Source organism: Schizosaccharomyces cryophilus (genome assembly GCF_000004155.1).
Source record: "Schizosaccharomyces cryophilus OY26 unplaced genomic scaffold supercont4.5, whole genome shotgun sequence".
NCBI classification, from domain to species: Eukaryota; Fungi; Ascomycota; class Schizosaccharomycetes; order Schizosaccharomycetales; family Schizosaccharomycetaceae; genus Schizosaccharomyces; species Schizosaccharomyces cryophilus.
The window spans coordinates 296,311-319,009 of record NW_013185628.1 but is presented as its reverse complement, the minus strand read 5'-3'; the positions used below and the strand labels follow the sequence as shown (position 1 = coordinate 319,009).

General features: G+C 37.2%; 9 protein-coding genes and 1 non-coding gene across 10 annotated transcripts; 5 read left to right on the top strand and 5 right to left on the bottom strand.

Moving 5' to 3' along the window:
* Positions 1-1,230: 1,230 nt before the first annotated feature.
* Positions 1,231-4,746, top strand: SPOG_00754 (uncharacterized protein). The gene has a single exon (XM_013168931.1). The coding sequence runs from the start codon at positions 1,564-1,566 to the stop codon at positions 2,230-2,232; it is 669 nt and encodes a 222-aa protein (XP_013024385.1). The 5' UTR covers positions 1,231-1,563; the 3' UTR covers positions 2,233-4,746.
* Positions 2,394-4,124, bottom strand: SPOG_00755 (uncharacterized protein; the record flags this gene model as incomplete). Its single annotated transcript, XM_013168932.1, has 1 exon — positions 2,394-4,124. One exon carries the CDS (start codon positions 4,122-4,124, stop codon positions 2,394-2,396), a length of 1,731 nt encoding a protein of 576 aa, XP_013024386.1.
* Positions 4,747-4,936: 190 nt separating the features above from the next.
* Positions 4,937-6,684, top strand: SPOG_00756 (CMGC/CDK/CDK7 protein kinase Mcs6). Its single transcript, XM_013168933.1, has 2 exons — positions 4,937-5,304; positions 5,384-6,684. Exons 1-2 carry the CDS (start codon positions 5,223-5,225, stop codon positions 6,310-6,312), a joined length of 1,011 nt encoding a protein of 336 aa, XP_013024387.1. The 5' UTR covers positions 4,937-5,222; the 3' UTR covers positions 6,313-6,684.
* A 22-nt stretch (positions 6,685-6,706) lies between these two features.
* SPOG_00757 (40S ribosomal protein S4) lies at positions 6,707-7,652 on the top strand. Its single transcript, XM_013168934.1, has one exon. It carries the CDS (start codon positions 6,744-6,746, stop codon positions 7,530-7,532), a length of 789 nt encoding a protein of 262 aa, XP_013024388.1. The 5' UTR covers positions 6,707-6,743; the 3' UTR covers positions 7,533-7,652.
* A 388-nt stretch (positions 7,653-8,040) lies between these two features.
* SPOG_00758 (adaptin) lies at positions 8,041-9,970 on the top strand. Its single transcript, XM_013168935.1, has 5 exons — positions 8,041-8,118; positions 8,156-8,243; positions 8,310-8,385; positions 8,438-8,675; positions 8,730-9,970. Exons 1-5 carry the CDS (start codon positions 8,082-8,084, stop codon positions 9,908-9,910), a joined length of 1,620 nt encoding a protein of 539 aa, XP_013024389.1. The 5' UTR covers positions 8,041-8,081; the 3' UTR covers positions 9,911-9,970.
* A 95-nt stretch (positions 9,971-10,065) lies between these two features.
* SPOG_00759 (programmed cell death protein) lies at positions 10,066-11,250 on the bottom strand (the record flags this gene model as incomplete). Its single annotated transcript, XM_013168936.1, has 1 exon — positions 10,066-11,250. The coding sequence occupies one exon, from the start codon at positions 11,248-11,250 to the stop codon at positions 10,066-10,068; it is 1,185 nt and encodes a 394-aa protein (XP_013024390.1).
* Positions 11,251-11,516: 266 nt separating this feature from the next.
* On the bottom strand, positions 11,517-12,610 carry SPOG_00760 (UNC-50 family protein; the record flags this gene model as incomplete). Its single annotated transcript, XM_013168937.1, has 6 exons — positions 12,488-12,610; positions 12,363-12,440; positions 12,286-12,289; positions 11,839-12,208; positions 11,711-11,790; positions 11,517-11,650 (listed from the first exon to the last, which is right to left on the bottom strand). The coding sequence occupies exons 1-6, from the start codon at positions 12,536-12,538 to the stop codon at positions 11,517-11,519; spliced, it is 717 nt and encodes a 238-aa protein (XP_013024391.1). The 5' UTR covers positions 12,539-12,610.
* A 1,004-nt stretch (positions 12,611-13,614) lies between these two features.
* Positions 13,615-13,687, bottom strand: SPOG_16303. Its single transcript has one exon. It is a non-coding gene; the product is annotated as a tRNA-Arg (tRNA).
* Positions 13,688-14,196: 509 nt separating this feature from the next.
* On the bottom strand, positions 14,197-15,163 carry SPOG_00761 (uncharacterized protein). The gene is made up of 3 exons (XM_013168938.1): positions 15,042-15,163; positions 14,871-14,985; positions 14,197-14,792 (listed from the first exon to the last, which is right to left on the bottom strand). Exons 1-3 carry the CDS (start codon positions 15,090-15,092, stop codon positions 14,602-14,604), a joined length of 357 nt encoding a protein of 118 aa, XP_013024392.1. The 5' UTR covers positions 15,093-15,163; the 3' UTR covers positions 14,197-14,601.
* Positions 15,164-15,619: 456 nt separating this feature from the next.
* SPOG_00762 (DNA polymerase epsilon catalytic subunit A Pol2) lies at positions 15,620-22,537 on the top strand. Its single transcript, XM_013168939.1, has one exon. The coding sequence runs from the start codon at positions 15,843-15,845 to the stop codon at positions 22,428-22,430; it is 6,588 nt and encodes a 2,195-aa protein (XP_013024393.1). The 5' UTR covers positions 15,620-15,842; the 3' UTR covers positions 22,431-22,537.
* The last annotated feature ends 162 nt before the right edge of the window (positions 22,538-22,699 follow it).

Here is a 22,699-nt window from a genome sequence, read left to right as displayed (position 1 = left end):
TTGACATAATATCATATTATGCGAACGTTCATGCTGAATCATAATCGTTGATGATACACCTAACAATATATCATTCAGTAATAGATCAAGACAAGTCCGCCAACTACAATGGGCAACTCTTATCGCTTCTTCAGACCATACGCCAAGCAATGGTCCATTCAACTCTTCCCATCACATGCTCGACGCAAACAGAATAACACGTACTTACTAGGCGCAAGGCGTATAAACCCCATTTTAATAACCGATAATCATTTCACAACTTCAAGAAACCTTTACCTATCTCAGAGCCATACCCCAACATTGGTAAAGATATCCTAAAGCTTAAAGCTTTAGAAATGGTTTACAAAAACTAAACAGTCAAATTAGCACACCTTGCAAACGGCTGTTTCTGGTAAAAGGCAAGAAACAGATACGCTAGCTTTTGCAAAATGCTTTGACGCACAAAGAAATATGTGCCAAAACAGCAATATTTATACTTTCTTAACTGATAACCCTAACCCTTTAAAATTTTTTACGCGGTACTGAGAAGAAAAAGACCGATACAAAATACATGACATATATCAGAAAAATGTAAATAGTTTTTTCTTGATTATTTATATACTGGATTAGGAATAATGGTTTTTTTCTTTTCCTTTCCAAGAGTAACTAGTGCATTGGCAAGCAAAAACTGGATATAATAACGATGCTCTTGAGTACTCGTTAGTAAACAATACGAGAAGATTTATTTACTTTTTCATGCTTCCTGAAGATACAAACAGAGAGTCTATTGATTATTTTCGAGTTATTACACACACAGTGAGAAGGCTTCAGACATCTTTAATCCATAATGTATAGCAAGTTTTCGTCAATGTATTCTCCTTATTCCCTGATACTGTATTACTCAGGTATTCTTAAATTCATCGTATTGAGGTATGTATTTCAGTAATTTTCACTTAATTCCCAAATAATCATGCATCGTCTTTCATGGTAGAAGTTCGTTAGTCCTTAAAAATAATCATAATTTCGTTTATAGATTCAATTGAGAGGATCACCAAACCTTTAAAATGATAGCTCATTGTTCACGAGAAGATCATTGTAATTATTCAACTTTTACATTATTTAAAACTTCTTCTTTTATTTGTATTACAATTACGATTTATTTTTTACTTTATTTCTTCATTCGTGCATGGCAATATTTGTTTATATTTATGATGGTCCCACACTTCTTCATTGGCTTTTATGAATATATAAGGGACCGTAACGTGACATCGTTAATCGGGTCCACTGAAACGAAATGGGGAAGAGAGGAACTGCTATAGGGATATATGGCTCAACCTCACCTTTCCATCTGCACGGCGTTCTCTAAACCAATTTATTCTACAGATTAACGACTTATTGTGGCAGAGTTTATATAGAGATTTTCTCGAGTTTGTTGTGTACTTTCTACAAGTCTCTTGAAACAGTTTTTCATTATTGTTTCGCGCGTTTTCCAAGGCAGGGATTCTTTTGGTAACCTTTTTTGAACCTCTCTTGCAACATTAAAACAATTTTTCTTTTTTTGTTTATGGTACTTCAAATCCCAACATGCTCTCAATCAACCAGTTTTCACGTATCTCTCGGTCTTCCGTCGTCTCCTCCCTTTGTAAAAGATTCCAAAGCACAGCTCCAAGCCAAAAAGATGCCAACTTTTTGCAACACGATTACAAGGAGGCAGTCAAAAGTATCCGAAAAGATTATGCCACCGAAGCCGAATCTGCCATGAAGCGCAGTGAAGAAGCATCCGCAAAGCTAAAAGATGTTGTACAAAGACATCGTACCGCAGTAAAACAAAAAAACGAGAGGGTGGATATCCGAGTACCAGGAATTGCTCCTGATACTTACCCTCTGCCAGATCCTGATGCGGAAATTCGCAAACAAAGAAAACAGGAAAACATCTTTGAAAAAGAATACCGTTCAAAAAAAGCATTGGTTAAGCAGTTAGCCAAGATATATTTCGCCGACAGCAAAAAGTACGTTGTGGACATGGACGGATTAGAAAACTTAATCAATAATGCTTTCAATAATCCAAATGATGTTTTTACTCAACTTCCTACCAGAGAAGAATCAAACTCTTCTAGCATCTTTCTGAACAGTTCTGAATCCAGAACGAATGAAGACATCATGAACCATGCAGCAGAAACTGTGATGGATCAATTATATTCACGGAAACTAGCGTCACCTAATGCTAATGAAGATTCCCAAAATTCCTCTTAAGCTCGTGTGTATGAATGTGAATATGCATATTGATGTACTGAACTCTAATCTAATGCTGATGCTATTTTTATTCCTGAAGGATTTGAGACAATGATCACGCAGAACGAATCCACGGGTTTCCAAAAATATCAAGAATAAAACCAAAATTTTCCTTTGATGTTCTAAGGCTTGTTGGGCCATATAGGCTCGGGTGTCACAATAGTCTCGTCTTTCTCTTTCCAAATGCTACCTTGACTGCTCTTATCACTTCCGGTTTTGCTTGGTACCATGGGAAGAATTTCTTCCATTGATGTCTTTCCTCCTACCTGCTGCTCATCCTTTGGTTCAGTTTCCATGCCTTCTAAAAGGTCGAGTTCTTTAACGTTGACAATGCTTGTCTTCTTCCAGAGTTTCCAAAATGTATAACTGATTACCACCAAAGGAGCTGCTAAATACGCTTGGAAGAAACTGATTGGATTTGGCGGCCTATCAATTGGAAATATAGCCACATAAAGTTGGGCTGCAAGTGCTATAAAGGTCATGACTACTCCATATATAGATCCATAAATTCCAAACATACTGAGAAATGGAAGTTCTTTCAAAGAATGATTTTGTGCTTTCCATGCTCTTCGGAATTGAATGTGACTAAGACAAATGCTTCCCCAAATGAAGGTAGTCGAGAGTCCACAAATAGACAAAAGCCACCCGAAGAGAGCACCTCCCACTCCTGCCTCTGTAAAATACGCAATGCTTCCGAGTAATAAAGTAATTATTATCGCATAAATTGGATGCCCTCTTTTGGTTGTTTTCATAAGGAACTTTGGTGCGAAACCATTTTTGGCTAAAGCGAAAAGTGCTCTTGAGGCGGCATATGATGCAGAGTTGCCAACCGAAAGAGTAGAACTGAGAATAACTGCATTCATAATACTGGGAAGTGCTTTGATATTTGCTAATTGAATGGCGATTACAAACGGCGATAAAAGAGCATCCGATTCTCCAGTGGTGCGTAGGTTAGGGTTATTTGAAGGTATAACCAATGTTAGCATAAATAATGCTAACACGTAGAAAAGAAGAATTCTCCAGAAAATTTGACGGACCGCTTTTGGAATTGTCTTATGAGGATCTTTTGCTTCAGCAGCAGCTAATCCTACTAACTCTGTACCGGAAAGTGAAAAGATTGCTATGACAAGAACAGCACAAAAGCCTTTAATTCCGTTATTAAACGTCAAAGGCGATTTCCAATAGGAGACGCCAATCACACCTCTGGTATCTGTCGGCACCCCTCCAGCAGCAATAATGATACTAAGGAATAAGAATCCAAAAACAGCAATAAGTTTGACAATACTCAAAATGAATTCAACCTCACCATAGCCCGCTGTTCCCCAAATATTGATGCCGATGATTATTACATAAAAGACGGTAATCCATACAGAAGCACGCCCAGGGGCATGCCAGACATTAATAATAAGGGGTGCCACTGTAAGCTCAAGCGGAACTGTAACTGCAAAGGATATCCAATACTGGATTCCTACCGCAAAACCCCATGCTGGATCGATGAAGCGGGAGAAATATGTATAAAATGAACCAGAGACGGGATAGAGAACTGAAAGTTCAGCAAGAGCACTTGTGGTAAACAAGACGTAGAGTCCAATGATGGCGAACGCTATGATGATGCTAGCTGGCCCGCCGTCTGCTAGCGCATTCCCGGAACCAACGAAAAGTCCTGTTCCAACGCAACCTCCGACGGCAATCATTCGCATGTGACGAGGTTTTAATTGTCTTTTAAGGCCTTCATCAGCATTGTTACTTTTGATGTCCACAGTGTTTTCAAGGTCATGGTCAATGTCAAGTTGTTCAAAGCTCTGAGGGTTTTTGTCAACAGGTGAACTTAATCTTTCTGTGTCTTTTAACATTGCCTTTTCAAGGTTTGTAGTTATGTCTTCGTAAAAACTGGAGGTCATGAACTTTTGATTTTGCCTATACAGGTTCTTCAGACGATAGATATAAAAAGTATTTGTGTCGCTACAACGATAGCCACTAGGGTTCGAAAGCAATGAAAGAAGGAATGAATGGGTTATCGCTTAAAGTGTGGAGCGAATATCGAGTCAGCGTCTTTGGATATTGACCAAGAATGCCCTTTTCAATGTTTATCAGAAAAAATTTATTTCGTTGGAAGACGGTACTTAAAAGGAATTGAGAGGATATGCGGTGTTTTTGAAGTGTTTTGAAAGGCTATGTTCTTATGATGATGGAATCGACTGTCTCAATGAGTTACCGATGCTTGACATCAATTGAGACTGTTTTCAGGTAATTTGAACTCAATCAACAGACCTAAAATATATTCTAAAAAGTGGAGAAATAGTACTTAGCTTTTGGGTTTTGGCAATATCTGTAGTTTCATTTGAGGTTGAAAAACCGTTGGCATTACAATTGTTCACACAATCGGATGAACTGACACATATAATTACTTTAGTTTCGTTAAATGTATACTTCTAAAAGATTTGTTAGACAATACAATTCCTTGTTATTTAAGACATGGACTATGATAATTAGGCCCTTAGGTGTAAACAAACAAAGGCCTCAAAGCAAATTACCTCAACTATATTAACTATAGTAAGTGCTACTTTTTTTACAAAACAATAAAAAATGTGAGAGAAATAGAGAAGCAATTCAATAGTTAAAATGCTGTACATACACGATGGATTGGTAACTTATGATTCATTCACCTAAACTTACCACAACTGAAAAGCAAATTTTTATAAAACCCTGTAACAGAAAATTAGCATACTTATTTACTAGAGGGATCCATTTATTTTTTTTTGTTTCCTTGAAAAAGTAAAAAACGTAGAAGCACATTTCCTAGACGTTGTATTTCAAGAAGCGGAGCGAACATTGCAACAAAAAATTCAACGAATGGAAACGTTGCACCTTTAAACCCAGTTTTTACACTCCAGATTTGTATTATTTTAGGGTTTTTTGTTCTTTAGCTCGAACTTATAAGAGCAAGCGCTATGGATATTGAAAAGTCAACCAAATGGTCATATGTTAAGGAGCGTAAAGTAGGTGAAGGAACTTATGCAGTGGTCTTTTTAGGTAAGTTATATGATTTTTCATGAAGATGCCGAAATTTTAGCAAATTTGATCTGTCAAATACTAATGAGACATGACTTAGGTCGCCAAAAGGAAACAGGCCGAAGGGTCGCCATTAAAAAAATCAAAGTGGGGCAGTTCAAGGATGGAATTGATTTGAGCGCTTTACGTGAAATTAAATTTTTGAAGGAAACGAGACATGTCAATGTAATTGAGTTAATGGATGTTTTTGCAACCAAATCTAATCTTAATATTATTCTTGAGTTCCTTGACAGTGATTTAGAAATGCTGATTAAGGACAAATTTATCGTTTTTCAACCTGCGCATATTAAGGCCTGGATGCTTATGCTTCTTCGAGGGTTACACCATATCCATTCTCGTTTTATTCTGCATCGAGATCTGAAACCAAACAACCTTCTGATCTCTAGCGATGGAGTTCTAAAACTAGCAGATTTTGGTCTTTCAAGAGATTACGGTATGCCTAATCACATGAGTCATCAGGTCATTACTCGATGGTATCGACCTCCTGAGTTATTCATGGGCTGTAGAAGCTATGGAACTGGCGTTGATATGTGGAGCGTTGGATGTATTTTCGCAGAGCTCATGCTTCGTACTCCTTATTTGCCAGGTGAAACAGATTTGGATCAACTGAATGTCATTTTCCGCGCCCTTGGTAGCCCAGAGCCAGCCGTTTTGCAGAGGATGAAACAACTACCAAATTACGTTGACATGAAAGCCATTCCACCTCCAAGCGGAGGAATGGAAGCATTATTTTCGGCTGCAGGGACTGAGGAATTAGACCTTTTGAAGAGGTTTCTTGATTATGATCCTTACAGCAGGCCTACAGCTCAACAGGCTTTAGAACATCAATACTTTTCTTGTTTGCCACGCCCTACTCATCCTTCCGGATTGCCCAAAAAGGGTGGAGAAGAAGGTATCAAGCATGTATCAAGTGATTTGCAACGTCAAGTTAACAATTATGCGCGTCCGAATATAAAATTTGTAAGCTAATTCTTTTTGGATCCCTCTTTCTCTCATTAGTCTTTCCCGATTTTTCTATGAAAAGTTTCCTACAAAATTTACGAATGACGACTATATAACATTATTTTATTGTTTCCCTACGTATATCAGATTCATATACATTTTTGTGTAATTCAAAGCCTGATTCTGTCTTCATGAACATTCACTTTTTGCTTATAGCATTTCTTTAAACGTGTTGGTTTCAGAAGCTTTATGATTCCCACGTTTTCAAAGTCATATTATATGTTTCTACTCTTACAAACAAATTCTATTTCTTCCAATTCCTTCAAAATGTAAGTTTATTTATTACCAAAACGCAACGCACTATGTAACATAACTTATTACTTCGGTATACCAAAGCAAAGCAGTCACATATAGCATTAGGCCAAAAATTTGGCTTGCTGAAACAGCATCCACCAAAAATGGTTCGAGGACCCAAAAAGCATTTAAAGCGTGTCGCCGCCCCTCACCACTGGCTTTTAGACAAGCTTTCTGGTACTTACGCTCCCAAGCCTTCTGCTGGTCCTCATAAGGCTCGTGAGTGCCTTCCCTTGATCGTTTTCTTGCGCAACCGTCTCAAGTATGCCTTGAACGGTCGTGAGGTCAAGGCCATTCTCATGCAACGTTTGATCAAGGTCGACGGAAAGGTCCGTACTGACAACACTTTCCCTACTGGTTTCATGGACGTCATTAGCATTGAAAAGACCGGTGAACACTTCCGTCTTGTATATGATGTTAAGGGACGTTTCACCGTTCACCGTATCACTGCTGAAGAAGCCAAGTACAAGCTTTGCAAGGTCAAGCGTGTGCAATTGGGTGCCAAGGGTATTCCCTTCCTCGTCACTCATGACGGCCGTACCATTCGTTACCCCGATCCTTTGATCAAGGTCAACGACACCATCAAGCTCAACTTGGAAACCAACAAGATCGAAGGATTCATTAAGTTCGATACTTCTGCCCAAGTCATGGTCACTGGTGGCCGTAACATGGGTCGTGTTGGTACCATTATTCACCGTGAACACCACCTTGGTTCCTTTGAAATCATCCACGTTAAGGATGCCTTGGACCGTGAGTTCGCTACCCGTCTCTCCAACGTATTCGTTATTGGTGAGACCAACAAGAGCTGGATCTCTTTGCCCAAGGGCAAGGGTGTCAAGCTCAGCATCACTGAAGAGCGTGACCGCAGACGTGCTCTTAGGGGAGTTGCTTAAATGTCTTTAGGAGTAGAGAAATCAATTTAGTTTTGATCTTCAATAAAAGTGAGTGTAGTGATTACAAGAGAAACGAAGTACCAAAGGGCAAATGGTATAGTTTGCTCTGGTATGAAGCTTAGTTTCGTGACAAAAGCAAACTTTTATTTGTAGTGTCCGTTTATTTTAGATGCTACGCATTCGTAGTATAAGTACACATTGGTTTGTACAAAGTATATACTTACATTGCTAAGGGTGCTGTCGAGAATCAACTATACAAGGTAATAGAACTGCCAGTCATTCCATCCTTGAATTCGTGATGGTTTCAACTGCTTCTTTCTAGATTTCATACTTCACTTCTCTCTCCGTTTGTCTACAAATACGCTACTTATTTTCTGATAATTCCATCCTTTTTAACAGTATTTTTAATTTAACGATACCCGTTTCAATTCGTAAACATTTGTAGAACGATGGTACGCGCTACGTAATCTTTTCCTTCTTGATATTGAGAGAACGATGTAAGAACAGAGGAGTTTCCAAACGCCAAGAGGAATTCGAAACGTAGGATTCATGTCTAGTGCAAAACGCAAGCTTTACCGTTTAATTCGTAAGTTAAGATGAAGGAAAATAAATGCTAATGCCAGAAAATGCTACGGAACCATTCACATTTGAGCCCGACTTGGCTCTGAACTTGGACATTACGGACTTAATCAATCAAGCACAGGGAAATATGTATGAGTGAAGCCATTGAGCTTGTATTCTTAATTTGGAATTTGACTGACATGTTCGTTTTTCTAGTCCGCGTGAAGCTGCTTTCGCAATTGTCCGGAAAGTGAATGATCGGAATCCAACAGTAGCTTATTTAGCCCTGAATGTATGAACCTCAATCGTCGTTGCCCTAATACTAATCTCTTTTTTTCCTTTAGCTTCTCGATATTTGCGTGAAAAATTGTGGTTATGCATTTCATTTGCAAATCGCTACAAAAGAATTCCTCAACGAATTTGTCCGTCGTTTTCCTGAGAGACCACCTTCTCGTTTAAACAAAATTCAAGTTATGATCCTTTCTCTTATTGAGGAATGGCGACGAACCATCTGCCGCACTGATCGGTACCATGAAGACCTGGGTTTTATCCGCGACATGCACAGACTCTTGTCCTATAAAGGTAAGAGAAAAATGACACAATATGAAAACTGATTAGGGATTCTAACTTTTCTAGGCTATACATTTCCGGAAATTGCAAAAGATAACCTTGCTGTATTAAGTCAGAAATCCGTGCTAAAAACTGCTGAAGAACTTGAAAAGGAAGACCGTGATGCTATGTCTGCTAAACTACAGGAACACATTCGCCGCGGTACCCCTCATGACCTTATGGAAGCCAACAAACTTATGAAAATAATGGCCGGTTTCGACTCTGAACATAAACGCCGATACAAGGAACATGTCTTAGTGGAGCTCGAAAAAGTGAAGCGAAAGGCCTCTCTTTTTGGAGAAATGCTTAATGAAATAACGGAAGCTGATAAACTCTCTTCGGGCGATTTGTACGAAGAACTTGCTTATTCCCTTAAAGCCGCCGTCATCAAAGTAGATAAGATTTTGGAGGAATTGGATTCTTCGGATGACTATTACAATAGTGTTATTGACCTTAAGTCTTTAATTATCGCTTTACTCAGCCAGTATGACCATCTTTTAAAGGGTGACTTTCACTCTGCACAGAATACGTCTACCAACGCTCATGCTCTGCTCCAGTCAACCTCTAACCTTTCCAAGGATACAAATGCAAATTCCAGAGTCAGTTCTGCTCCTGCATCTCAGTCTGCCATGGACTTGCTAATAGACTTAGATGTTGGTTCGTCTCAACAATCTGACACTTCAAATGTTCAGATACCATCCATGAAGAAGAGCAATCCTTTGTTCGATTTGTCTGCTGGAGTACCCAAGTCCCTTGATAGAACTGAAACCCCTCCTGCTGTAGGTGCAATCTCTCTCTCCGACAACTTTTCAAACATGTCTTTATTATCTCACCAAGCAGATTCTCCAAACACCACCGTTTCACCTACTACTGTTTTCTCTAATGAACATGTAAGGTTCCAATTAGCGCCTAAAAAGGTTTCTGACGGAAGATTTGTTATACTTGCTACTTATTCCAATTCCAATTTTTCCGAAAGTATCGAAAACTTACAATCTTTTATTGCTTTACCCAAAAAGTACTCTTTGGAATTAAATCCTCAGTATGGCACGCGCTTGTCTCCTCTACAACAAAATGGAATTCATCAGGAGATGTTCGTCTCAAATGTATCTACAGATACTACTGAATTGCCCATTCGATTCAAGCTTACATATTATGTGAAGAACGTTCAACAAGAACATATAGGACAATCGACAGTTAAACTGACTTAGAACAATTACCATAGATTTGATATGTGCCCTTGTGACTTAATGAGAGCTTCTTGTCATACAGTTTTTTTTTCCTAAAAACAAAGCATCGTAGTTTTAGCTATACGTAGTGTTCATTTTTCATCGATAAATCATTTATTAATTAAATATGAACCCACTTACTCCCATTGTATACCAACCCATTCCTTTGCATAACCAACTTGATTCTTATTTAATGGCGGTCTGCAATCCATAGAGCAAGTAGCAACTAAGATTGTAGACCATTCTGCCACTTCATCATTCAGCACAGATATTGAGTAGGGCATAAGCTGCATTTCGAATATTCTTGGAGACTTGCAAAGAGAACAAGTGGGAAAAGGATTACTGTAAGGATTAACTTCGGTAAACATATTTCCAACTGTATCTCTATTAGAAGCTAACAAAGGTTTTCCGCCGCGTTCATAACGCACGCACTGAGTAGGGTTGTGTGATATAAGTTCAGTAAACTTTCGAAAAGCCTTTTCATAGACAGCAGGTGATTTCTCATATGATTCATTATCCCAGGTTCCATAGGCATCCAAATTTTCCTGTAACTTATAAGAACTTGAAGCTTCTTTCATTTCTTTTGCCCTCAATGACTTCGGTAGGTATTCCGAATCGAACGTTAAGAACATTCCTGGAAATTTTGAAATAATAGGATAGTCATATGTAGTAGTAACCTGAGGATGAATAGGCATATTCTGAGCATCAACATACACCTTATCAGATGTGGAGTTCTTCGATTCCGGATTTTTATTAGCACCAGAAAGTGCCATAGAGGCAAATGAAGTCTGCGTTTTCATCAGATCCTTTTCATCATTAAGCTGATTAGGGTGAGAAGATGGCGGTTGAGAAGACAAGGTGAAAGGGTTGGGCGAAGAAAAGGAACTAGAGAAAGGATTTGCAGCCTTTGTTGTATTGGAGGAAGACGTGAATGGATTAATCTTTTCCGGCTTAAATATTTCTTCCGTTAGTGCCTTTTTAGGTAGTTCAGTTTCTTGTTTCGCAGGTTGGATGATTTGAACCCCACGTAAGCAAATCATTGATTTGGGAGATCTTCTACACGCCTGTTCATGGCAAGCCCATATATACAGCACACGCTCTTTGCTTTCATCCCCTTCTATGGGAGCATAACATTGAAGTACAAAACGGCAATAAGAGTTACAGTTTCCACAGCGAATGTCATCTGGGTTCACTGAAACATTGTTCAAAAATACAGGGGAATCACCTAGAAACGTAGAATACTGATCTGGGACTTCTTTATTCGAAATATTCACATCTGGGGTACCTAGCCAAACTTTTGTAGCTAACCAATTACGATTCATAAAGCAATTTGCTGAAAAGAAAAAAAAAAAAAAACGAACAACGGATTTTAAAAAAAGAAAGATAAAAAAATAACGATATGATAATGTTGTAAATTCTTTGGGATTTTAACCAGTGTCCAGTAAGTCTTTTGCGTTAAAAAAATTAGGGAAACTTGTCAAGTCCGTTAATATACAAAGAAGAAGAAAGAAATTGTGTAATTGCATTTCTGCATCCGTAGAAAGCAATTAGTAGAATTGAAATCAATTATTACCAAAAAGATAACGAGTTAAGCATCATTTTTGAAATAAACGGAAACGACATGCTTAGGGACGTTGTAACCCAAGAGTGACAGTGCCCACATAATGAGAAACATGGGAATTGGGGTTAAGAGAGTATGAGTATCTTTTAAAAACGGTAAAGCTTAAAGAGTGGTTAGAAAGAGTATGTTGACAAATTGTTTTTGATAATAATAAGACGTACTTTGATATCCAATGAAAGTTAAATAGGTGTAGTAGCACAAAGCAACCAAATAGAGCGAGTTTCCTAAAAATAAAGAAATACTTTTTGTTCGTTAGAAGTTGAGAGGTATGGAAAATGAATGGACATACAAATTAGAACGGCTAATAAGGGGCAAAAGAATCAGCTGAAGAATGTATAAAAGAACAAAGACAGGAAAAAAAGAATTGCAATGAATATCGAAGCAATATTTCCATTCTAACTGACTCTCAAATGGCCCAAGGGTTACAGACTCTCGATAAATGTCTTTAAGTAAAAACTTCTTTGCAACAAAATAATAAATGGATGAGAGAATAAATCCAACAGCCAGAAAATCGACAAACAGCATGGAACATAACAGGGAAATGTAACCTTTGAGAGTATTTTCAAAAAAGAATGCCCAACAGAATGATGTAAAGACAATTAACCCGGAAAATAAAATAATAAATGATAGGTCTTCACGTCCATACTGGTTAATAGTTTCTATATTACATTCGATTAGCAAATTAAACCAGTGTTCTTTTAATGTCATGTCTTTCGTGACAGAATGCTCTGCATACGTTTCTATACATGTGTTAGAGAAAGGTAAAGCTTTCAATTCATTTTTGATCAGGAAGAATTCCATAAAACTACATACTCGTAAGCTAATGGATCGATAAACGCGACGAGGCGCACGAAACAAGTTCACCATGTCCCATAACGATCGTTCAAGGTCCTAAAGATAGAGTGATTAATAATTTTCCGCCATTAGAGAAGTCATACCATCTGTGATAGTTTGAAAGAACGTAACTTCTTGTGAACTGAAGCAGACATGATCGGAAGGACGTAACACTTGGGAAATATCAGGTTTGTTTACGTTCTATATGGAAGGGATGAACGACCCGTTTGAGGGAAGCCACTCAGATAGCGAGCTATGGTAACGTATGAATGACTAAGGTAAAGAGCGACGTTTACTAAAGTTCTTTATAAGACATAGAGAAGTTTAACAAAAAATAACGATGACAAGTAGATAAATAAACAATAAAAATGAGAAAGAAATCCATCTAGTAAATTCAATTCACTCAACTAAGTAAAAGAAAACAATATAAAAGAAACTGTTCAATCCAAGAAAAAGTAATACACTTGTAGAATCGAGTCTTAGAAACTAATGTGAGCATAGTAACCAGAAATGAAAGTAGCTCAGCTCTTTTATAAGAATTGTATACATATCGAAGTAATTTGAAATTCCACTCTGGATGCAGAAAGGCTCAATATTTATTATAAAATTGAATCAACCGAATAAGAATAAGAATACAGGTTTGGTTACCGAGACACAAAAATCAACAAACTAGCGTAACTAACAATTGCTGTTTTTCATTTAAGTACTCTACGGAACGATACAGGCAATTGTAGTTAAAAAATATAGATCAGAATTATTACTTACTGCAGAGATACAAAAAAAAAAATAAAAATAAAAAAAAAACACATAGAATACAATAAACTAAGAACTATTAAGGCACCTCCTTTTTAACCATAAGTAGAAAATGATTTTATTCAATTAAAATTTCCTATGATTTATTTGATTTTTATTGATTCGATAGAAGTACAATTACTTATCATTTCTTATAATATAAGTACAAGTCTTTTCTTTAATTGTTTAGAGAAGAGAATAAAGAGAATAAACTAGTGCTTTTAAACTGGATCTTTATTGACATTAATTGAGACAACTTTATTTGACCTTAGTTTAATTATTAGGTCGAGATTATTACCATATCCTTTCCTTACATTGATTACTATTGAGGTTATTTTGATGACTGGGGTTTAACTTGATAATAATTATTCAGTAGCAATTTCCACTACGGCGTACCTTAGTTCGACTTAACCATACGGTTGGAATGGTTGAAAAAAATTGACCCCGCCAGGAGTCGAACCTGGAATCTCCTGATCCGTAGTCAGGCGCCTTAACCATTGGGCCACGAGGCCTGTTATTAACTTACTATATAATAGAATATATTTATTAACTATTATCTTCCTCCAAAGAAATTGGAAAGAATTCAAACTATCCTATTCTTTACTATTTCTTTTTAATAATTTGTTTTAAAAAGCAGTTTAAAAGTAAATTTTGCGAGATATTCTTGGAATGCTTGAAATTCAGAGATTTGTTTCTCGCTTTCGATTTGAAATCCATCTTCATTTGATTTATGCCTGGTTTCATGATGAGTATACGTAGGCATGACTTTTGTTTTATTCAATGTATCCGCTTGCCATTTATTCAATGAAGATTCGTCATAGACCACTTCTTTGTTACCGAACAGGTTTTGTTTACATGGTAAACAAAAGGATTTCACGATACATTCTAACTTGAAATGAGATTTTAGATTTATAGGTTATCTTATACTTTCTGTTATTTAAGCAAAAAGTTCTAATTTTACCTGTGTTCTCAGAGATTGCTACTGAAAGACAAAGTAACATGATTTATCAAAGTATTCTTGTTTGCATTGGATGTTTGAAATTACAATAAATATATTCCATGTATATATACATCTTTTTTATTTTTATTTTTTAAAAAAAATAAAAGTTAATCCTTGTAGTCCATAAAGAAGTACGAGGTACACTTAATGGATGTAAGCAATTGAAATCCATCTAGTTTTCTATTTGTAAACTCCCTGGAAAACAAAAGGAAGGATATAGAGATATGGAATACTCTTAATAGTCATCCCCTATTTCTTTTATACAAGGAACACTCTCTATGTCTTTTTCTTTCATCAAGCAAGCTAAATACCAAAAAGATGGATTATTATTCCATAGCAAAGAAACTTTTAAAATGAGCTAAATGAATTCAATTAGTGATAATTCGATTGTAGGGTATGTCAAGTTTTATGGATGATTTAATATAATTAGGCATCCGTCGAATCGTTTTCAGCAGGTCGAGATGTCCGGCGCTTAGGGACTCCTTGTGCCGCTTCTTGAATTTGGATATTGAAGTTTTGAGTTTCCAATTGCTTACGGTAATTACATCCTTCCCATGAAACCAAACTCATGCCAAAATATGTGCCGAATCCCCAATTTAAAGCTTTACTAGGAGGAGCTAGACTATTGTAAGTAATCTGATCGTCTAAGGAAAGATGAAAGATCGCCATCAGACTTGACAAACCATCCCCATTACCTTTCATAAACAAATGGATGCATCCTACTCCAATCCCGCAAAGAACACTAGTAACAACAGATTCTTTAAAGCAGGGGTGATAAAGCATATGGACAAAGTCGTCTTTCTTTAAGGACTATTAAAATCTCGTTAACAAATCTTCTACTAATCGATTTCAATTCAATAAATTACCTTAAATGCCTGGACAATGTTTTCTTTCGGAGGCTCATTCTGTTCACTCATGGTGGAAACTGTTGTTGTAGCGGGTGAAAGCCAGGAGGTATCATATAATATGCAACCAAGGGTTCCTTACTATACTAGTTTAGATACAAAGTGAATTCATGAAATACATATGTTTCAACAAACTAAGAAAATCTGTTGCATTAGATTACGGTACAGCAACCAAATGAACAGAGCAAAAAACAAAAAGCTCGGCTGTTTACTGTTCATACCAAGAAAGCAATCCAATCTATGTATTCTATCATTTTTGAAGTAAAGCAAGATCTAACAAACCTTTTCTCTATCCACTGACCTAAACTTGTCGCAAACGTGTATAGGTTTTTATTGTTTCTAGGGCAATTCCTCCATCTAACATCCAAAACCATAGTAAGACTACATTTATTGAAATAACAATTCATTGATCAATTGAAAACATAAAAAAAAGAAAAAGAACTCAAGAATCCATCTGTTTACTTTCTGAGGGAGCGCGACGCGACGCGCTTTTCATTTCTTGTTCTTCTCGCTCACTATGTTACCCTTTCCTTCATTACCACAACAACCGTCCCAAAACTTGGCATCTTGACAATTTTCAAATGCATTTTGTATAGACTAAGGCGAATTCTATCAATAGTTATTCGTATAAATAGTACACTCTTTTACGGTCGTTCCATCTTTATTGTCATTTTTGATACACTCTGACATTCTTTTCTTAAGCTGTGTTTCATACATTTTCTTTTTCTTCTTTTGTTTTAATTAATTAATTATTTATTTATAATGCCTCCCAAATTTTCTGCTAAGCGTCCCAACCTCCCTCCCAAGTCGTTTCGAAATATCTATAAAAACTCAAATGCCTTCCAGGGCGAGGTAAGAAGGCCTGCGGAGGAAAATGGTCTAAGTGATCCCATGTACTATGTCAATCGGAAAAATGAAATCGATCGAATCATGGGTTTTGATGCCTGTGAAGGAGGACCTCCTCGTGAAGCTTGGTTAATAAACGTTCATCCAACTGTTATTGAGAGCCAAAAGCGCAACTCTACATTAAGTGCTGTCGACTTTTACTTCATTCAGGACGATGGTGAAACATTCCGTGTCACCATTCCTTATGCACCATACTTCTACATTGCAGCACGGGAAGGAAAAGTAGCAAGTGTAGAAGAGTGCATGAAAAAAAATTTTGCTGGACTTGTGAAGTCTACCTCACGGGAGTACAAGGATGATTTGAAATTGAAAAACCACATAGTTGGATATAAAAAACTATATATAAAATTAACATTTGACAATTTAACGGACCTTCAATCAGTTCGACGTGCCATTATGTCTGCAGTAAAGTCAAATAATGTCAAGGAAGAAGCTTTCAATACTTATGCGCCTCTTAATGACTCAAACGATTTGTCTCTCGACAATGCCTATGATGATCCAATGGACCACATAACGGACTTTCGCGAATTTGACGTGCCATTTCATGCTAGGACTCTGATTGATCTTGACATTCGTGTGGGTATGTGGTACACAGTATCTTTTCGCGAAGGACAGGTACAAATAGCCCATCTTCCTACTCGTATCGAGCGTGCTGAGCCAACAGTTATGGCGTTTGATATTGAAACTACAAAGCTTCCTTTAAAATTTCCAGATAGCTCATTTGACAAAATTATGATGATTTCTTATATGATAGACGGCCAAGGTTTTTTGATCACAAATCGCGAAATTGTTGGTGAGGATATTGAAGATTTTCATTATACTCCCAAGCCTGAGTTTGAGGGACCTTTCATTATATTTAATGAGCAGGACGAGTTGAGCTTGTTACAGCGTTTTTTTAAACATATACGATCCGTCAAGCCTACCATCATAGTTACCTATAACGGTGATTTTTTCGATTGGCCCTTCGTTGATGCTCGTACTACTTTTCATGGTTTGAATTTAGCAGAAGAAATCGGTTTCAGCAGAGATACAGAGGACGAATACAAATCATCATATTGTATTCACATGGATGCTTTTCGTTGGGTAAAAAGAGATAGTTATTTGCCGCAAGGAAGTCAAGGCTTGAAATCCGTCACTGTAGCTAAGTTGGGTTATAATCCTATCGAATTGGATCCCGAGTTGATGACTATCTATGCTAGTGAGAAAGCTCAAACGTTGGCACAATACTCAGTATCAGATGCTGTCGCGACTTATTATCTGTATATGAAATATGTACATCCATTCATTTTTTCTCTCTGTAATATTATTCCTCTCAATCCAGATGAAGTTTTGCGAAAAGGAACCGGTACGCTTTGTGAGACACTGCTTACTGTACAGGCGTCTACGAAAAATATAATTTTACCTAATAAGCACGTGGAGACACCTCAAAAATTTTTTGATGGACACATGCTTACTAGTGAAACATACGTTGGTGGTCATGTTGAAAGTTTAGAAAGTGGTGTTTTTCGCAGTGATATTCCTACTCCCTTTGATATGGATCCGACTGTCTATCAAGAATTGATTTCCCAGCTAGATAAAGCATTACAATTTTCAATTGTAACCGAAAACAAAGTTGAAATGGATGATATAGAAGACTATGAGGAGGTTAAGTCTCAAATTCTGTCAAAGTTGTCCGATTTACGGGATAAACCAAAACGGTCCGAAAACCCTAAAATTTACCATCTGGATGTTGCTTCTATGTATCCTAATATCATGATTACAAATCGTTTGCAGCCTGATTCTGTGAAGGATGAATCATTTTGTGCTACATGCGACTTCAACGTTCCAGATAAAACGTGTGATAGACGAATGGTATGGGCATGGAGAGGTGAGTTTTACCCGCCCAAAAAGGATGAGTATCATATGATCCTCTCTGCCTTACAGGTTGAAAGATTCCCAGGTTTAACACCCTTTTCTCCATCCAGATCATTTGACGAACTCTCACCTATAGAAAGGGCTGAGAAGATTCAAAAGCGTATAGCTGACTATAGTCGAAAGGTGTATCACCGACTTCATGATAATAAAGTCATTGAACGAGAGACCATCATATGTCAGAAGGAAAATTCGTTTTATATTGATACAGTTAAAGCGTTCAGAGATCGTCGTTATGATTTTAAAGGCTTACAAAAAAAGTGGAACAAAGCCCTTTCGTCCAGATCAAGTTCCGGCAGTCTTGCTGAATTAGAAGAAGCTAAAAAAATGGTGATTTTGTATGACTCTCTTCAACTTGCACACAAGGTTATTTTGAATTCTTTCTACGGTTATGTAATGAGAAAGGGATCTCGTTGGTACTCAATTGAAATGGCAGGTATTACTTGTTTGACAGGGGCTACTATTATTCAAATGGCACGTCAAATTGTTGAAAGAGCAGGACGTCCCTTAGAGTTAGATACCGATGGAATCTGGTGTATCTTGCCAGAATCGTTTCCAGAGAATTTTGAGTTTAAAAGAAAATCTGGCGGAAAAGTTTTTATCTCCTATCCTTGTGTTATGTTAAATCACCTAGTTCATGAAAAATTTACCAATCACCAATATTCACTGCTAAAAAATCCGGATACCTTGGAATATGAAACTACCAGTGAAAATAGTATTTTTTTTGAAGTCGATGGACCTTATAGGGCTATGATTTTACCGGCTTCTAAAGAAGAAGGTAAAAATTTGAAGAAACGTTACGCTGTTTTCAATTTTGATGGAAGTCTAGCTGAGCTTAAGGGTTTTGAAGTCAAGCGAAGAGGCGAGTTAAAACTCATCAAGGATTTCCAATCGCAAATCTTTAAAATCTTTTTAAACGGAAGAACTCTTGAAGAATGCTATAAACAAGTCGCACTAGTTGCAGATACATGGCTTGAAATTCTTTTCACAAAAGGAAAAGACGTTACTGATGGGGAGCTATTTGAGCTGATTTCAGAAAATCGAAGCATGTCGAAGTCACTTGCAGAATACGGGTCACAAAAATCCACATCCATAACCACAGCCAGACGTTTGGCGGATTTTTTGGGCGATCAGATGGTTAAAGATAAAGGTCTCGCTTGTAAGTTCATTATCTCTTCAAGTCCTAAAGGAAGGCCCGTTGCTGAGCGGGCTATTCCAGTGGCCATATTTTCAGCTGAAGAATCAGTTAAGCGACATTTTCTGCAACTTTGGTTGAAAGATAATAGCCTATACAATATTGATATTCGAGATGTATTAGATTGGGACTATTATATTGAACGTCTTGGTTCAGTAGTCCAAAAGTTAATTACTATTCCTGCAGCTTTACAAAAGATCTCTAATCCAGTACCTCGAATACCATTACCTGACTGGTTGCTTAAACAAATTGCATCGCTGAATTCAGGTTATAAGCAGAAAAAAATTGATGCAATATTTAGCGTTGCTCCTCCACCTTCTTCAGCTCAAGTTAATGATATCGAAGATTTTGGATCCCAAGGTAAGAGCTTAGTGCCGACTATCGCTCGCGTATCTAAAAGAAAATCAGCTCAACCATCCGGAAATGAGATCCAAGTTACTTTTAACGAAAAACCCGTATCGATTTCTGAAGGATATAGTGCATGGTTAAAATACCTGAAAAAGAAATGGAAATACCAAAAACAAGTTCGTACTCGAAGACGACATCTCGTAGGATTCCAATCTAGACAATTTACGAATGTTTTTAAAGCATCCGCTGAAACCATGTACCAAAATTTATGGCATATTGTGCAATTGAGAAACACTGACAGTCCTGGAGTTTTGCTTGCGTGGGTAATTATAAACAATCGGTTAACCTCAGTCCGTTTTAACATTCAGAGAAAATTTTTCATTTGTTTTAAAGACAACAATTTGCCGAACGTTGAAATTGAAGACTGTAAGATTGAAAAAAGTAATGCTATCCTTCCTCATGGAAATGTCTCCGACAAATTATTCACTTTGGAGATACCGGAGAAAACTTACTTGAATGAAAACAACGCTATATCGATGATTTTTGCACACCCTTCAGTGGAAGGTACATACGAAACCAAGATAAAGCCTATCGAGCGTGGAATCCTGCACGTTGGATGCCACAGACGATTTAACAATACACTTTCGGGGGCTCTCGGAAGAGCATTTGAAACAGGCTTCGAACCTGAAATGTTCGTGCACCCTTATGAAAGTGATGCTGATTATCTCGAGGGTGTTGAGATGAACTACATATATGCATTCCATATTTCATTGAACCAAAGATTTGTACTATGTCTATTTCTACCTCATTTAGCCAAAGCCGAAATTATCGTTTATGACAGTCTTTCTGGAGATGATACCTCTTTCCCTCAAATCGAAGATCTGTATCATGAATTGCGGCAAAAGTATAATGACATGCTTAAAATGTCAGTTATAGACTATCCTGAAAGTATCACCTTTTCGGTTTCCTATAGCAAAAACGAAAAGAAAGCATACAAGTTAATTGACGAAAGAATACTTCAGTATCTTTCTGCGAAAACCAAGAACAGTTTGCTAGTCATTGAAAGTACCTCTCCAGAGAGGCTTAAAGCGAATCTTAAGCAATTAGAGGAATTGCCTTATACGATAATTAGTCGCCGAGAAGCAGCAATCCAATCTCTATCCTGGAAGCAATACGTTTCCAAAAAAATGATCCAACATTTTCTAGCTGTGGGTGCTTGGATAAATCATCGAATCCAACTTTCAAGATATGCGGACATTCCACTCTGCAATTTCGAAAGTGACGAGCTACAATATGTCATTGATTTGCTATATGCAAGAAAACTTAAGGAACAAAATATAATTCTTTGGTGGAACAAGGGTCCAATGCCAGATTTGGGTGGTTTAGAAAAGGATGATGTATTGCATGTAGCTAGTCCCAACGATTCTCTTGAGATTAATCGATCGGGTGCCTATTCAAATGCTTGCGTGGATGTATCCTTCTCTAATTTAGCTGTTTGCAGTATCCTTAACTCAGCCTTAATCAATGAGATAGAAGGTGCAAGTGATTTGGCTGCCTTGAATGATGGCTTTACCGCAAACGTAACGGATGATTTAGAAGCTCGCTTAGGAATGTATGATTCAGTTGGCTTAGCACATTCCCTTCCTGTACTTAAAGAACTTATAAAAAATTGGTGGCAGGAAGCTGCAAGTGGAAACACACTAGCTGATCTAATGATTCAGCATCTGGCCAGGTGGATTTATTCATCAAAGTCGTACTTATATAGTCCATTGTTGGTCAGCCATATACAAGTTGTCATGAAGAAGACGTTCTTACAACTACTTGCAGAAATAAAAAGACTTGGAGCTCAAATCATATACGCTACTACCAATAGAATCCTAATAGGAACGTCCAAGACCACGGTTCAGAATGCTATATCTTATACGAAGTATATCTTAAAGTCGCTCAAAACTCTTCCCTTGTTTCACTTTTTGGACCTAAATATTCAAGAATATTGGGATTATTTATTATGGATGGATCCAGTAAATTATGGTGGAAAAATGATTTTGCCAGAAACTTTAGCAATTAGTCCACTACGAGAACCAGAAACGGTTGTGTCATGGCATATCAAAAGTCATTTACCTGCTCTTGTCCAACCTGAGTTTCAGAATTGGGTAGTTGAATTTATTGAGGAAGTCTACAAGCAGAAATATCTGAAACAAAATGGAAAAAGTGCGAATATGCGAGTGCGCGATAATGTTTCTGAAGCCGAAGCAGAACTCCAAACTCTGGGAGCCGGGATCCTTAGTGAAAAGATGATACATCCATTAAAAAGACAAATTGTTGCATTACAAAGAAGATTCCAAGAGTTTGCTTTGAATGACGAAGTTATAGAAACTTCTCAATTCCCAAAACTTCCAGGTTCATTTAAAAAGTTTTCCAATGTCACACTGGAGTTTATAAAAATGCTGTGTGCTGTTTACGGTTTAGCTGAAAATTTAAGCTTGGAGACTCAATTATTAAGGAAAGATTTGTTATCTGTGCTGCAAGTACGTGAATTTTCTACCATTGCTCAATTTGAGTATCCAAGCCAAAAACTCAGATTAGAGCAGATTTCCTGTCAGCAGTGTGGTATGGGTCATGATTTTGATCTTTGTCTTCATGAGCAATTATGGCCTGAGCGTAATGAGTCTGGAAGTTTAAGCTTTCCAACAGGTTGGACTTGTCAGGGTTGCAATTCACCTTTTGATCGATGGGTATTTGAAGAAACCTTAATTGACAATATTCACCATCAGCTCGTTTTGTACCAAGTCCAAGATTTAACTTGCTCAAAATGTAAACGTGTAAAGGAATGGAGTCTCAAAGAACGTTGCATATGCGGCGGAGAATGGGTATTAGGATTATCACCGATGAAATTTCGGGAAACACTGAAAGTTTATGAAGCAGTCGCTGACTTTTACGAATTTACAATTCTACGAGCGACAGCAGGATCAATAGCTGCCATGCTGTGATGTTAAATATCCCTTTTGTACTTTATATTTGGATTATGGATCCATAATAAAATGTAAGCGCCGGTCGCTTTATTGAGTTTTTTTTTTTTTTTGTAGAGTAAACTTCAATAGACTTTCTGTTTACATATGGTTATTGAGGATAAAAACATAAGACGTATTCGATCTGATACGAGTGAGTATGGGCATAAACAAACCTTTTTTTTATATTACTTCACGATTATATTTCCTAAAATATTAATGTTTATTAATGTTCTGATAAATTTTCACAT

Excerpts from the sequence above, each read along its gene's own strand:
- SPOG_00754 (XM_013168931.1), top strand. The coding sequence starts at position 1,564 with ATGCTCTCAATCAACCAGTTTTCACGTATCTCTCGGTCTTCCGTCGTC.
- SPOG_00756 (XM_013168933.1), top strand. The coding sequence starts at position 5,223 with ATGGATATTGAAAAGTCAACCAAATGGTCATATGTTAAGGAGCGTAAA. Across the intron at positions 5,305-5,383 it reads TTATGCAGTGGTCTTTTTAG|GTCGCCAAAAGGAAACAGGC; the intron begins GTAAGTTATATG and ends GACATGACTTAG.
- SPOG_00757 (XM_013168934.1), top strand. The coding sequence starts at position 6,744 with ATGGTTCGAGGACCCAAAAAGCATTTAAAGCGTGTCGCCGCCCCTCAC.
- SPOG_00758 (XM_013168935.1), top strand. The coding sequence starts at position 8,082 with ATGTCTAGTGCAAAACGCAAGCTTTACCGTTTAATTC. Across the intron at positions 8,244-8,309 it reads AATCAAGCACAGGGAAATAT|TCCGCGTGAAGCTGCTTTCG; the intron begins GTATGAGTGAAG and ends TCGTTTTTCTAG. Across the intron at positions 8,676-8,729 it reads CAGACTCTTGTCCTATAAAG|GCTATACATTTCCGGAAATT; the intron begins GTAAGAGAAAAA and ends TAACTTTTCTAG.
- SPOG_00761 (XM_013168938.1), bottom strand. The coding sequence starts at position 15,092 with ATGAGTGAACAGAATGAGCCTCCGAAAGAAAACATTGTCCAGGCATTT. Across the intron at positions 14,986-15,041 it reads ACATTGTCCAGGCATTTAAG|TCCTTAAAGAAAGACGACTT; the intron begins GTAATTTATTGA and ends AGATTTTAATAG. Across the intron at positions 14,793-14,870 it reads CATCCATTTGTTTATGAAAG|CTCCTCCTAGTAAAGCTTTA; the intron begins GTAATGGGGATG and ends ACAATAGTCTAG.
- SPOG_00762 (XM_013168939.1), top strand. The coding sequence starts at position 15,843 with ATGCCTCCCAAATTTTCTGCTAAGCGTCCCAACCTCCCTCCCAAGTCG.